The sequence below is a fragment of the Aotus nancymaae genome, unplaced genomic scaffold (genome assembly GCF_030222135.1).
Source record: "Aotus nancymaae isolate 86718 unplaced genomic scaffold, 86718_ANA_hifiasm-v0.15.2.pri h1tg000011l, whole genome shotgun sequence".
NCBI lineage: Eukaryota > Metazoa > Chordata > Mammalia > Primates > Aotidae > Aotus > Aotus nancymaae.
The window spans coordinates 86,266,141-86,280,854 of record NW_026988422.1 but is presented as its reverse complement, the minus strand read 5'-3'; the positions used below and the strand labels follow the sequence as shown (position 1 = coordinate 86,280,854).

Below are 14,714 nucleotides of genomic sequence, written 5' to 3'. Positions count from 1 at the left end.
AACTGCATCCCTCCTGGCCAGGTGTTCCCCATGGCACCCTGACTTTCTCTGGCCCTCCACAAAGTCACTGGGTTGCAAGGCTGCCTGCACGGTGGTGCTGCTGCTGTTTGGTGCAGCCGCCGTCTTGCCAGTTATGGGAAACACATTGACGGGGCTGATGGCTGAGCAGCCTGGGCCCTGTGTCCTTGGAGAACAGAGGACTCACCTGGAAAGGCGATGAGGAAGGTCAGAACTCCGTTAGGCCTTCATGAGGCATGCCTTCCTAAGCCATGACTTTTTAAATCCCTGTTTGAATGATTATATTTGAAATATTCATACTGTCCATAGTGTTTGCGATAGAAAGGCCCAGCGTGAGCTGCTGTGTTCTGAAAAGTCCAGGTGCAGGGGAGAAACCCCGGCCCCCTCGTCCTGACCTGCCCCAGCTCAGCTCATAGATAGCCTCTTCTCAGTGCACTTAAAGCTGTTCATTTTTTTATTTTAGTAAACTAAAGGATTCCGAAGCCAAAAACAGAGAATTAATAGAAGAAATGGAAATTTTGAAGAAAAAGATGGAAGAAAAATTCAGAGCAGATACTGGTAAATTAATGTCATGTGATTTTGCATTATTTGAATATAAGTGTTTTTCAAATGAATGGTTTTATTTTCTTTTTGATTCAGTTGTTATTTTAGTTACATAAAACACAGAATTCCAAAAATCAACATTTTCAAACAGCATCTTCAAAAGATACTTTCCCCAAAGGTAGCCATTGTTTTTGGTTTATCCTTCCTTTTTTTTTTTTGAGACAGAAACGCACTCTGTCACCCAGGCTGGAGCACAGTAGCGCGATCTCTGCTCACTGCAACCACTACATCCCAGGTTCAAGCGATTCTCCTGCCTCAGCCTCCTGAGTAACTGGGATTACAGGTTCCTGCCACCACCATGCCTGGCTAATTTTTATACTTTTAGTAGAGACGGAGTTTTGCCATGTTGGCCAGGCTGGTCTGCAACTCCTGATCTCAAGCAATCCACCCGCCTCAGCCTCCCAAAGTGCTGGGATTACAGGTGTGAGCCACCATGCCTGGCCTATCCTTCTTTTATCTTGAAAGCATATGGCAAATACACATCTAAGCACACATTTGTGTGCCCTGATGACACAAAAGACATCATTCTGTGCTGGGGAGGCCACCCCAGCCTCCTTCTGAAGCTGTACTGTGCACTGCCTTGGGCTGGCCGGCCACTGGGTTGGGTTATTCCCTGGCATTTGCTGCCATAGAAGGTGCTGCCAGGAGTGATTGCGTGGATGGAACATTCCCATTTTTGTCAGTGTATTTCGGAATAGAGTTCTAGAAGTGGGATTGCCAGGGCAGAGGGCAAACATGCCTGTACGCTTGTGCTCAGCACTGACGGACAGGCCTCCAGAGGCTGTGCACTGACGCTCCTCCCACCTGCATGAGGGATTTCTGCCCCACAGCTGACCCACAAAGGATGAGTTCAGACTTGGGATTTTTGCATCTCTGAACAGGTGAGAAATGACATCTCCGGATAGGTTTAACTTGCGTATTTCTCATAAGCAAGATGGCGCATGTTTTTATATGTTTGAGGGACTTTTGCATTTTGTGAATGATGTATCTTTATTGTTTGCCCATTTAAAAAAATTCAGGTTGTTAGTCTTGCTAATTTCTAACGCCTTTTGTATTTTGGGGGTTAGTGCCTTTCGTTTGTGATGTAAGCTGCAAATATCCTAGTTTCTCTTTGCCTTTGCTTATTCGTTAATTTATTTTTTTGCCAAATAAAAGTGGTTTTGCCATCTCTACTAAAAATACAAAAATTAGCTGAACTTAGTGGTGCATGCCTGTAGTCTCAGCTACTTGGGAAGCTAAGGCAGGAGAATTGCTTGATCTTGGAGGTGGAGGTTGCCAGTGAGCCGAGATCTCACCACTGCACTCCAGCCTGGGTGACAACCAGATTCTGAGATTCCATCTCTCAACAAAAAAAAATTTTTTTTCAAATTTTTGTGTGTGTCGAGTTCTCAGTCTTTCTCCTTTTTTGAGTCATAAATAGGAGAAAATATACCTGACTCCCAGTTGTTGGAAGAATTCCCCATGCTTTCTTCCATGCTTTCTTCTCATGCTTGTGTGGTTTCATTCTTGATTTGTTGATTCAAGCTCTCACTCTGTTGCCCAGGCTGGAGTGCAGTAGCGCAGTCAGGGCTCACTGCAGCCTCAACCTTCTGGGCTCATATGATCCTCTCACCTCAGCCCCCTGAGTAGCTGGGACTACAGGCATGTGCCACCACACCTGGCTATTTTTTTTTTTTTTTTGCGACAGAGTTTCGCCATGTTTCCCAGGCTGGTCTTAAACTCCTCCTGGACTCAAGCAATCTGCCCACCTTGCCTTCCAAAGTGCTAGGATTACAGGCATGAGCCACCGTGCCTGGCCCCAGTTTTTTAATTAGAATACTAATCCATTTGAAATTTGCTCTGACAGTTTGAGGAATATATCCAGTTTTATCTTTTGCGAAGGGCAAGCTACTTGTCCAGTATCAGTTATGAAGCTATGTACGACTGTTGTTACGTACAGAATCGCCATGGGCACTTGGGTCTATTTCTGGATTTTTACCCTGTTCCATTGTTCGTGGGCAAGAACCACTTATTCTTGTTTTTGTTTTGTGTGTAGGGTTTTTTTTTTTTTTTTTGTGACAGGGTCTCACTCTGTCACCCAGGCTGGAGTGCAGTGGCACGTGCATCCTCAGTCTCCCCAGCTCCACAGGCACATGCCACCATGCCCAGCTAATTTTATTTATTTATTTCTTGTGGCAGTGGGGTCTCTCTGTGTTGCCCAGGCTGGTCTCAATCTCATGGCCTCAAGCCAACCTCCCTCCCTGGCCCCCGAAAGTGCTGGGATGACAGGTGTGAGCCACTGCCCCGGGCCATGATTCTTATCATAGAGGCCTTACTGAATCTGCTTTAATACCTGGTGGTAGATCTCTTTCTCCACCCACCCCCAGCCCACCCATCCTGCAGTTTTGGGTGGGTGGGGGTGGGGGTGTGTGTGTGTGTGACACAGTCTAGCTCTATTGCCCACTGGAGTGCAGTGGTGCTATCTCGGCTCACTGCAACCTCCGCCTCCTGTGTTCAAGAGATTCTCCTGCCTCAGCCTCCCAAGTAGCTAGGATTATAGGCACCCACCGCCACACACGGCTAATTTTTGTATTTTTAGCAGAGATGGGAGTTTCAGATGTTGGCCAGGCTGGTCTTTAACTCCTGACCTCAAGTGATCCACCTGCCTCAGCCTCCCAAACTGCTGGGATTAGAGGCATGAGCCACCATACCCGGCCCCTTGGTTACTTCTTCAAGTGAACTTTTTGATTCTTGTTCAGCTTTGGGGGAAAGCCTAGTGGTTTTTTAAATTGGGTTCATGTTGGATGTATCAGTTACTTAAGGAGAATTGACATCCTGAAGACATTGAGTCTTTCTGTCTGAAAATATTATGTAGACTTTAGTTTTTCACCCTGAGTATTCTTTGTTTCTTCTTACAGGGCTCAAACTTCCAGATTTTCAGGATTCAATTTTTGAGTATTTCAACACCGCTCCTCTTGCACATGACCTGACATTTAGAGTAAGTCATTGTTTTTTTTTAAGTGACTGATGAGTTTATAATAAGTTAGAAATAGTGTAATATTTCACTACTCATGGGGCCACAAATACAACAGTAAATATACATTCAGTGTTTATCTCAGAGTTGTGCTAACTATGTAATTGACCCACATGTAAGCCACCCACATTCAATGCATAAGGTGGGAGGCATTCAAGGTATTTGAGTTGTTCCCAGAAAAGCTTTCTCAACTCAAATTAAGTAGAAATTAGATTAAGAAACTGCTCAGCATCTTCCGGGAGAAATCTACACTGGCCTCAGCTGTGTAGTGACTATTTCAAGTAAATGTTTTAATACAAATTCTCACCCTATGCTGGGTGTGGTGGCTCATGCCTGTAATCCCGACACTTTGGGAGGCCAAAGTGGGAGGATCACTTGAGCCCAGGAGTTCAAGACCAGCCTGGGCAACGTAGCGAGACCCCCATCTCTTAAAAAAAAAAAAAAATTTTTTTTTAAATTCCCACACTAGAGTGAATAAAAATACATTAGTTGTGTTACCATCTGTGTAGCTATAGAGTTTGACGTCAGAGGTTGATGGGAAAGGTGGTTGATGGAAACAGTCTGGCACCAGGTGCCTCACTGAGACCCTGGCAAGGAAGCCTACCCTCTCAGGCAGCCAGAGCCACTGGCCATCTACTCGGGAAGCAGCTGTCGAGCGAGGAGCAGACCCTGCTGCCTCCCTCATGGGCTGCAGGTTCTTGGCATTCCATGGAGGCAGGGCAGCCTTTCCTCCTCTCCTGGACCTGTAGGGACACACCCTTGGCAGCAGCACGCGAAGCTCCCTGGAGCGGGAGAGCAGACCTCACTAATGCAACTCCTGATGGGGCGCGGGGTGGGGAGGTGGTTCCCGCCTTTGATTTAGAAAACTCGAACCCTGCAGGCGAGTGTGAAGAATGGGCTGCAGGTGTACATGTCCCTCCCCTGGGGTTTTGCTGCATTCGCTTTCTCTCTTTCAACGTAGAGACTCTTTTCCTCGGAAGTGTTTGAAAGTGACTTGCAGGCATCAGTGACCCCAGCATACTTCAGATATTTCCTAAGATAGGGCTGTTCTCCCACATCACCACAGTCACTCATCAGGCATTCTGCACTGGTGCCGTGGGACAGCACATATCCAGATGTCCCTTGTCCTGGGAATGTCCTTTCCTGCTGGCTTTTCCTCCTAGTTCTGGATCCACCTGGTGATCACGAATCGCATTTGGTCTTTTTTTTTCCCCTTTAATCTGGAACAATTCCCCCATCTGTCCCCTCTTTTGTGACTGATATTTTAGTGGCGCCCAGGCCAGTTGTCCTCCAGAATGTGCACTCTGGGTTTGCCTGATGTTTCGTCTTGATCAGATGTGGTTGAACCTTTTGGCACAGACTCTCTGCAGGAGTAGCTGTGCCCTTCTCTCGCACAAAGGCTGGCCTGCCCAGGGAGGGTGATGCTGAGTCTGATCTTTGGGTTGAGGTGAGGTTGGCTAGGGTTGCTGCCTGTGTGAGTAGGGGGCAGTCAGCAGGTGCCCATGTGGGCGTCTGTTGGTAGCAGCCTCCCCTGGGGTGGGCTCTTAGCATCCTGGCCTGGGTCAGTCATTACAATACCCAAGCAGGTTTGCGTTGCTCACAGCAATTCTGGATGCACACCTGTTCACCTTCACCTGTCAGACTGTTTGTTTGATTTATCAAATTGGCATTGCTTGTCTTTTCCCTGAAATCCTCAGTTTTGAAGAAGCAAATCTATTTAACCAGTAAGTGCCTGCCGGGTCTTTGATAAGCCTGTTTCTACACGAGTCATTGCCTCTCCACGTTGCTGTGGGGAGGCATGAAGGATCCAGAGAACCAGAGACAGTGCTTGTTTGCCGAGTGGAGGCGGCCAGGAAAGCAGCAGCTTTCTGTACCATTAACAGAGTAGAGAGCCCAGGAGAAAGTGAGTTTACAGCCAGTGCTGTCCGTGAGTGAGTGAGTCACAGCTGTGGACAGCGGGCAGCAGAGATGGAGACAGAGGTGACATCTCTCTGCCTCATTCTCTACAGCCAGCACACCTGCCCTTGCTAATCCCTCCTTTTTTTTTTTTTTTTTTTTTGAGACATAGTCTTACTCTGTTGCCCACGCTAGAGTGCAGTGGTGCAGTTTCAGCTTACCATAACCTCCACCTCCCAAGTTCAAGTGATTCTTGTGCCTCAGCCTCCCAAGTAGCTATAGCTGGGACTACAGGCATGCATCACCATGCCTGGTAATTTTTTTTTTTTTTTTAAGTAGAGATGGGGTTTCTCCATATTAGCCAGGCTGGTCTCAAACTCTTGACCTCAAGTGATCCACCCACCTCGGCCTCTCAAAGTGCTGGGATTGCAGGCGCGGCTGCCATGCCTGACCCATAGTTTATTTTTAAATTGTGATGTAAGCACACATAACATAAAACTTAACATCATAACCATTTTTTAGAGTCAGGGTTTCCCTCTGCTGCCCTGGCTGGAGTGCAGTGGTGCCATCATAGCTCGCTGCAACCTCAGACTCCTGGGCTCAAGCGATTCTCCTGCCTCAGCCTCCTGAGTAGCCGACACTACAGGTACTTGCTGCCATGTTCAGTTAATTTTTAAATTTTTTTGTAGATATGAGGTCTTGCTGTGTTGCCCAAACAGGTCTCGAACTCCTGACCTCCAGTGATCTGCGACCTCGGCCTCCCAAAGTCCTGGGATTACAGGCATAAGCCACAGCCCCTGCCGGCTAATCCCTCTTTAATGCCTCTGTGATTTAAGTGGGAAGCCATTTATTGTTCAGTAGAAAAAACCCTTTATCAGGGTCTGACTTTGTTAGGAAGAGCTTCCAGAGTCTTTTGAAAATTGTCTTTGAGAAGCTGCTTGTCCCACTCTGCCTGCATGAAACATGTTGCTTATTACCAGAAATGGTCTGCCACCAAGAATAAGTTGATGTATCTTCATGCCAGTGTCACGGGTGGGAAGTGATGTTTGTTCCTCCCGTCTCTTACCTCCAAGGACTCTCTCTCCACCTCGTCTGCATCTTCCCTGCTAGCCTTTTGGGAAGAAGTAAGTGACTGCCAGCGCTGCTTCCCTCGGCTTTCACCCTTCAGTGCACAGCCTCCTCAGTGCTCCTGTCCCTGAATCCACATCCCTCTGATTAATTAACTGACAAAATGAAACGAGTGGGGCTTTTCCATGGCTACAATTAAATTACTTAATATTGTTTTTCTCCTCCTTTATCTAAAGATGGAACTGTAACTCACTTAACGTACCTTATTTATGAGGCAGATTTGCTTACATTTTTTAGCTTCGATAATCAGCCAGTTGAGCTAGCCTTTCCCTTGTGAATTTGCAGGACACAGTTGTGTGTGTGCTACTGTCCCGTCTGAATTTGGCTCCTTCCTCCGTGGCCTAATTAATTGCAACTGCTGGAAAATGTTTATCTGATTTGGTTCATTGGGATTCTGATGTGGAACACAAAATGCAGCTGTAAACTGCTCTTAGGTACCTACCCAGCCGTGTCTGTGTCCTAGGACACCGTCTGTCGGCGCTGACACTTACTGCTAAGCACACCTACGTGTGCGTCTGTGTAAACAGCAGTGGCCTTTGATGATAAACTGTTCGTTTCAGGAATACTCGTTAAAATAGAGTTGTTTTTAAGTCGTTTTGGAGTGTAGCTTTAGCTTCAAATAAATCACTGTGAAATTAGAACTCTTAATTTGTTTAAAAAAAAATTGCTTCCCTGTGTCATAACATTTTCAGGGAAATTGTTACTTCTGCTTATGGGCCCACTGGCCTCTATTGATATTAGAATTTCTTCTCGATCCTTGAAATGAGATTAAGAAGCATTATTTAGCTAATTGATCCTTTTTTTTTTTTTTTTTTTTTTTTCCCGAGACAGACTTTCACTTTGTTGCCCAGGCTGTAGTGCAATGGCTTGATCTTGGCTCACTGCAACCTCCGCCTCCTGGGTTCAAGCGATTCTCCTTCCTCAGCCTCCAGGGTAGCTGGGATTATGGGTGTGTGCTAGCATGCCCAGCTAATTTTTATATTTTTAGTAGAGTTGGGGTTTCACCATGTTGGCCAGGCTAGTCTCAAACTCCTGACCTCTGGTGATCCGCCCGCCTCAGCCCCCCCAAAGTGCCAGGATTACTGGTGTGGCCACCATGCCCGTCCTGGCTAATTGATCTTAAGACGGCTAGATTTAGATGACATTACTTATGAATAAAGGTCAGGAAGGATCTGTGTTTCCAGGTCTTGCCCTTTCAGTGGCCCAAGCAAGGAGGCTGCTGGAGGGGTATGCTCAGGGCTGTGCATTAGAAGCGTCTCCAGGCAAATTCTCACCTTGAGGGGTGACTGACTTGTCAGACTCTACCTGCCCACGTGGTCATCACTCCGCAGAGGCTGCAAGGCCAGGGATCCTGAGGGCAGGCCGGCCAGCTGGGGGTGGAGCAGGGGTCCGTGAGGAGACCCAAGGGGTGATAGGATCCAGGAGTAAGAACCGCTGGGACCTCTGGGTCAGGCAGAATGCGCTTTGATTTGTAAAGAACTTGTAAGTAGAGTCTGGATCCTGTAGAGTATGTCCTTTCACCCCACTCTTTCTTTCTTGGTTCTTACAGACCAGCTCAGCTAGTGAACAAGAAACACAAGGTCCGAAGCCAGAAGCATCCCCGTTGATGTCTGCGGCTGCATCAGAGCAGCAGGAGGTGAGCCAGCCTTGCCCTGGTGATGCTCCCACGTGGGGTCTGCCCTCGTGTCCAGGTGAGCAGACGCCGCTCACCTGGTCCCTGCGTAACAGCTTGCAGCGAGGGCTTCTGCCCAGGTGCTCAAGCTCACCTTTCATTTTGAGAATTCACTGTCATCCCTCCCCTAGACGAGGGAGGCTTTGGCATCAGATGCTTCAACGTTGTAGCAAAATAAAAATGCCGAACTATTCACGGGTAACACGTTCTTGAGAGAAGTGCACCCGTGGGGCAGGTGTCCCAGCCGAGCTGAGCTGGGCCGACACTCACCTGTCCTGCTTGTCTCCCAGGACATGGCTCGGCCCCCGCAGAGGCCATCCGCTGTGCCGTTGCCCACCACGCAGGCCCTGGCTCTGGCTGGACCGAAGGTAGGGGCCTTGCTTTCACCCAGGGCACCTTCTTAGTTACTTTATTCTCAGTTATTTAGAAAATACCTTTTGTGTCCATTAAACGGACTTAGTCATTTTTGCCTACACACAGTAGTGACCCTCATGTCCTATAAGAAATTTGTTGAGAATGCTGTGTAATTCAGGAAGCCATCAGGAGCCTGTGTTCATGATAGCAGTGCTACACAAACGCATTCTAATTGAAATGCTTAGCACTCAGTCTCCCCACTCTCCTTCCCTCTTTCCCCAAGCCATATTCTCTCCACTCGTAGGGAGCTTACTCCTCCATGTTGATTTTCATTTGTCTGCCTGCACTTAGAGGGGAACCTTACAGAACCATGTGGCTGGTGGGTGGGAACAACTTGTGGCATAAAGGGCCCTGCAGTGCATGTGTGTTTCTGAGCCTCATTCTTTGCACAAGCACATCCTGGATAGCTGCCACAGCAGCCCCACAGGCCCCTGCTCCCCTGTCCTGACCCCACAGGGCCCTGCTCCCCTGTCCTGACCCCACAGGGCCCTGCTCCCCTGTCCTGACCCCACAGGGCCCTGCTCCCCTGTCCTGACCCCACAGGGCCCTGCTCCCCTGTCCTGACCCCACAGGCCCCTGCTCCCCTGTCCTGACCCCACAGGCCCCTGCTCCTCTGTCCTGACCCCACAGGGCCCTGCTCCTCTGTCCTGACCCCACAGGGCCCCTGCTCCCCTGTCCTGACCCCACAGGGCCCTGCTCCCCTGTCGTGACCCCACAGGGCCCCTGCTCCCCTGTCGTGACCACAGACTTATTTTTTGCATCCCCTTGTCTTGACCTCGGCTTCTTTTGTAGCATTCCCTTTTCTTTTGTATAAACATCAGTACAGATCAGAAAGTCTCCACAGTGACAGGCCTGAGTTCCAAGCATTGCGAGTACGTAGCCCCCTGGCCTAAGGTGGTTTTTGTTGTGGTTAATGTAGACATGGCCTCTGCTTGTGCTTCCCGCCACAGGCAGCTAAGCCAGCTGGAGATAAGAAGCCAGCCTTGATGAGGCTAATTAAGGGTTTGGCTTTTGGACTAAGACTCTTGCAGAGTCAGGGGCCAAGTCGAGTGGTCGTCTGTTTGGTCACCGTATCTGACAGCAGCCGCTCTGCAGAGTGCTCGTGTGTCACGCACAGTCCTGACGGCCCGGCCACCGCCCCCTGGCCTCCCTGCCCACCTCAGCCTCTTTTTCCTGCGGCTCCCTGGAGTTTATGTTGGTCACTGCCCTCCTTCTTGCAAATGGTTTTCCCCATATCTGTGTCCCTCTGAGGATCCTGTTGGTCTCTGCTGCGCCTGAGCTTCGTCAGCAGGCAGTCCCGCGTGGCCGGCACCACACTCCTCCTTCAGCCTTGGGTCTGCTTCCGTTCCCGCCGGGATCACGGCGTGTCCACTTCTTATGAGGGACCATGAGCCTCCCCAGGCGTTTGCTGTTGTGAACTGTTCTCCCGTAGGTGATTCTGGCGTGTTTCTTGGACACATGCAAGGCCTGTGTGCAGCCCAGCCCAATTGTGGCCCCACGCCAGCCCCCAACAGCCAGTTTGTGCTGGTCTCCAGGAGGCCAGGAGCGTGAGCCAGAAAGAGCGCTGGCCCTGCTGCCGCAGCGCTCTGGCCCACTGGCCTCGGTTTTGGGGACAGCTCTCCCACTGAAGGAAGCATTTGTTGGTTTGTCTCTGGCTCACGCTCCTAGGTGGTTTTCACCACTGTCTCATGAGCCCTGTCAGGGAACACACAGACCAAGAACTTGTACATTTCCACCTTTGCGAGTTGGTGCCCAGGTTGCGTGTACGCTGATCACAGGCAGGTGATCTGCCGCTCTTCTCAGGAGTCCATGGTTCACCTCAGTGTTCTTGATTTTCTCCCTCCAGCCAAAAGCTCACCAGTTCAGCATCAAGTCCTTCTCCAGCCCTACTCAGTGCAGCCACTGCACCTCCCTGATGGTTGGGCTGATCCGGCAGGGCTACGCCTGCGAGGGTGAGTGTCATTGCAGTTCCTGGGGTCAGTGTGCACAGTGCCATACCCCTGTGGCTCAGGGCACCAGCCAGCTCCAGGGCAGCTCTTAGGCAAGCAAACCAAACTGAAGTCAAGTTTAATTGGCATTATTTGAGGGCAGGTTTGTTTTCTTGGGTGGAGGGACAGGGTCTCACTCTGTTGCTGAGGCTGGAGTGCAGTGGTGCAACCACGGGTCACTGCAAGCTTGACCTCCCCAGCTCAAGTGATTCCCTTATCTCAGCCTCCCAAGTAGTTAGGACCCCAGGCACACACCACCACCGCGCCTGGCTATTTTTAAATTTTTTTTGTAGAGATGGGGGTCTCACTTCGTTGCCCAGGCTGGTCTCAAACTCTGGGACTCAAGTGATCCTCCTGACTCAGCCTCCCAAAGTGCTGGGATTCCAGGCGAGACCTGGTAATTATTAAATTGCCTCCTTAAGGCATAGATTCTGCAGTGACTTTTCTGTAGGAAGCAAGCTTTGAAAGCAGTGTTCTTTCTCTTTCAGTATGTTCCTTCGCTTGCCATGTGTCCTGCAAAGACAGTGCCCCCCAGGTGTGCCCAATACCTCCCGAGCAGTCCAAGAGGCCTCTGGGTGTGGATGTGCAGCGAGGCATAGGAACAGCCTACAAAGGCCACGTTAAGGTAGGCGGCTTCACCTCCACCCCTCAGCCCTCGCTGCCTGTGGGGTGCAGTGACCAATAGCCATGCCCAGCCGCTCTCAAAAGCAGCCCCTCATGGTGGCAGGTGGCCTTGGTGCCAGTCCTAGGAGGCCTCCTTTCCTGGGCACTGAGGCCATCAGGCCGGCACAGCTGTTGCTCTGAATGGCCCGGGCATCCTGTGGCCTCCACGCAGAAGTTCACTCAGAGTCTGTCCTGGGCTGAGTGTCCGGCCAGCAGGCGGAAGCTCAGTGGGGTCTGAAAGCCACGGTGCCAGGCCCACCTCTACGTGACTGTCCGGCTGCGTGTACCACAGCACCCTGCATGGGGGTGATGCGATGTGGCCTAAGCTGCCAGCTTTCTGCCGCCATGCGTGGACCCCTCCCCGGCACCACCCTGAGCCTTCCTCGGCAGACACCCCTCCCCCGAGACCGCTCTGCCACCAGCCTGGGCAGGGTACAGGGAGCGCTGTCCCTGGCAGCTGGAAGCAGATGGTGAGCGAGTGTAAAGGAGCCTGGCCGCCTGCCCGGCCTGGTGGAACGTGGCCATTGTTTGTTTTTATCAATAGGTCCCAAAGCCCACCGGGGTGAAGAAGGGATGGCAGCGTGCATATGCAGTTGTCTGCGACTGCAAGCTCTTCCTTTATGATCTGCCTGAAGGAAAGTCCACCCAGCCTGGGGTCATTGCGAGTCAGGTCTTAGATCTCAGGTCTGTCCGGGCAGCACTGCCCTTGCTCCATCAATCTTCCTTTTCTGCCTTTGGGCAAAAGGACAGCGGGTCGCGTAGTAACCTTTGACCTCATTGATGCTTCACCTACCTCGTTGTCGGACAGTTGCAAAAACGGGTGACGGTTAGTCATGACGTAAAGCGCATCCCTGCATATGAACAGACATGCATGTGGACATGTGCACACAGGAACATGCACACTGTAGGCTCTTCCTGCCTTGCACATGTTTGCATTGAAACGTTTGCCAAAGAGGCATGTATTCAACATAAGAAAACCACATAACCAAGAACAGGCAGCAGATCCCAGAGAAGAGCCGTGCGGCCCGCAGCCGTCTGTGCGTTTTAGAGACCGTGGCAGGTGCTCTTGGCGTGCGGAAGAAGTCTGGAGCCGTGGGCCACGCGGGTGTGGGTGGCCGTAGCCTTTGCTGGTGACCCTGTCTCAGTGCCACCCAGTGTCAGCTGCAGGAGTAGGCGGGGCCTCCTTCCACTTTCTCTTAGAGTTGACGTCTGTGGCCCTCTGTGCTCGTTGGTGAGATGAGGACAGTGGTCACATTACTGGCATGGCTGTTGTGAAGGTAAACGTGTCACTAAGGCCGAACTCATTCCAGGGCCTGCACAAGAGCCGAGCTCCCGCTTCTGTGTCCTCTCTGCAGTGGCCGTGGCCTGTCTCCTGTGTGGTGCACAGACTCCATCTGTAGCACCGGTTCTTGGGGCAGGGCTGCTGGGTACCCTGAGGAGAATGAGGGTGTGCCGGGATCACCTGGCAACATACTCCGCCTTCCACGCCCCCTGCCCTCAGGGCACCTACCAGTCCCTGGCTTTGTACGGGTGTGCCCCTGGCCTGCCAGCAAAGAGCCACTGGTGGACACAAAGTTGGCATAAGCCCAAGCCACAGGTCCCATCGAAAGGCTCAGCACCCCCAGTGTTGGGACCTTCTTCAGAGCAGCACTTCCACACTGACCCCACACCCCACTCCCCGACTCACCTCCACACCCCACCCCACTCCCCCACTCACCTGCACACCCAACACCCCATTCACCTCCACACCCCAGTCCCCCCTCACCTCCACGCCCCAGTCCCCCCTCACCTCCACACCCGTCCCCCCTCACCTCCACACCCCACTCCCCCACTCACCTCCACACCCCAGTCCCCCCTCACCTCCACACCCCACTCCCCCCTCACCTCCACACCCCACTCCCCCCTCACCTCCACACCCCACTCCCCCACTCACCTCCACACCCCACACCCCATTCACCTCCACACCCCACTCCCCCCTCATCTCCACACCCCACTCCCCCCTCACCTCCACACCCCACTCCCCCCTCACCTCCACACCCCACTCCCCCCTCACCTCCACACTCCACGCCCCACTCCCCCACTCCCCTACTCATCTCCACACCCCACTCAAACCTCCACACCTCATGGCCAACTCCCCCACTCCCCCTCTTACCTCCACACCCACCCCCCACCCCACTTGTCCTCTGCACGTGGCTATGGAGGGACTGCCTGGCTGTGCCAAGTGCAGAGCGGGTCGTCTGTAACTGGCATAGTCTGACGGGCACCAGCACAGTGTGGATGAGGCTCCCGGTTTCCCTTCCAGCAGCCTAAGCCCTGAAACACCTGCCAGAGTCTTGAGTCATTTGTTGGCCCTGCCCGTGTTTTTTACACCTGGGGGAGGCGAGGAACCCGCCCTCTACTGCGGAACACGGGGGTGGAGGGCCATGGCAGAGCAGGGCAGGGCGCGGGCCTCCGGCCCTGTGTGCCTGTCTCCCAGTGGGGTCAATGTTTCTTTCTTACCAGAGATGAAGAGTTTTCCGTGAGCTCAGTCCTGGCCTCAGATGTCATTCATGCTACCCGCCGAGACATTCCGTGTATATTCAGGGTACGGATTTTCCATTATTCTTTGTAACAAATCACATGGTTAAAACTGATTATTCCAGGCCTGCCGTCGTGCCACGGCAGCCGCCAGCGCGCTCCCCGTCTGGCTCCCGGGTCTCAGCCTCCAGCCCGGCCGCAGGTCCCTGTGCGTCCACATCCTGGCAGAGCAGCAGCCTGTGCCCATCTCGGAGCGTCCTGGCTGGCTTCTTCCCAGACCTCCCACTTCACTGACGTTCCCTTTTCCTCCTACATCTGAAACTCCTTCCACCCGGTCCACATCCGGGCACTGCTGGGTGGGCGCTGTGGCGGGTTAGGTGCCGCTCCAGCGCTCCCCAGCACCAGTCAGAGCCAGCGTTTTTGTTGGCTGATTGAGTCCCTCACTGAATTAGTGTTAGACATTGTAGCACTAGGATGTTTCTAGAAGACTGTGAATTGGGGAAAGAAACCCTCCAGCCCCCTCCATTGGGGATTTTTTTTTTTTATAAACACAGTAAAATTTTGGTTGACAACAAAACTAAGTCTGTAAGTCAGTTTTTGCTAAATCACATCTCTATTCAGAAACAGCATCCTATACACGGTGCAGGACGTTGCCATCGTTGCTGGAGCGATGGTGATGGGCAGCGGCTGAAACCATCAGTGCATGCTCAGAGGCCATCACAGGGAGGCAGGATTTGGGCCAGTGTTTTTGAGACCCTCTTTTCCTGGACACGTCAGAATCTACTTTTATTTATAATGATTA

The 14,714-nt window shown here is 51.7% G+C and overlaps 1 protein-coding gene across 4 annotated transcripts in view; it reads left to right on the top strand.

The window, feature by feature from the left end:
* Positions 1–14,714, top strand: part of CDC42BPB (CDC42 binding protein kinase beta) — a 112,434-nt gene that overhangs the window by 84,596 nt on the left and 13,124 nt on the right. For 3 of the 4 annotated variants that reach the window (XM_012471197.3, XM_021675233.2, XM_064375241.1), the window contains exons 20-27: positions 482–576; positions 3,519–3,598; positions 8,208–8,294; positions 8,621–8,698; positions 10,591–10,696; positions 11,221–11,357; positions 11,940–12,079; positions 13,898–13,979. In XM_012471197.3, coding sequence (XP_012326620.1) covers positions 482–576; positions 3,519–3,598; positions 8,208–8,294; positions 8,621–8,698; positions 10,591–10,696; positions 11,221–11,357; positions 11,940–12,079; positions 13,898–13,979 — 805 coding nt within the window. The remainder of the gene's footprint in view (positions 1–481; positions 577–3,518; positions 3,599–8,207; positions 8,295–8,620; positions 8,699–10,590; positions 10,697–11,220; positions 11,358–11,939; positions 12,080–13,897; positions 13,980–14,714) is intronic. The other variant, XM_012471198.3, reaches the window with a different exon arrangement.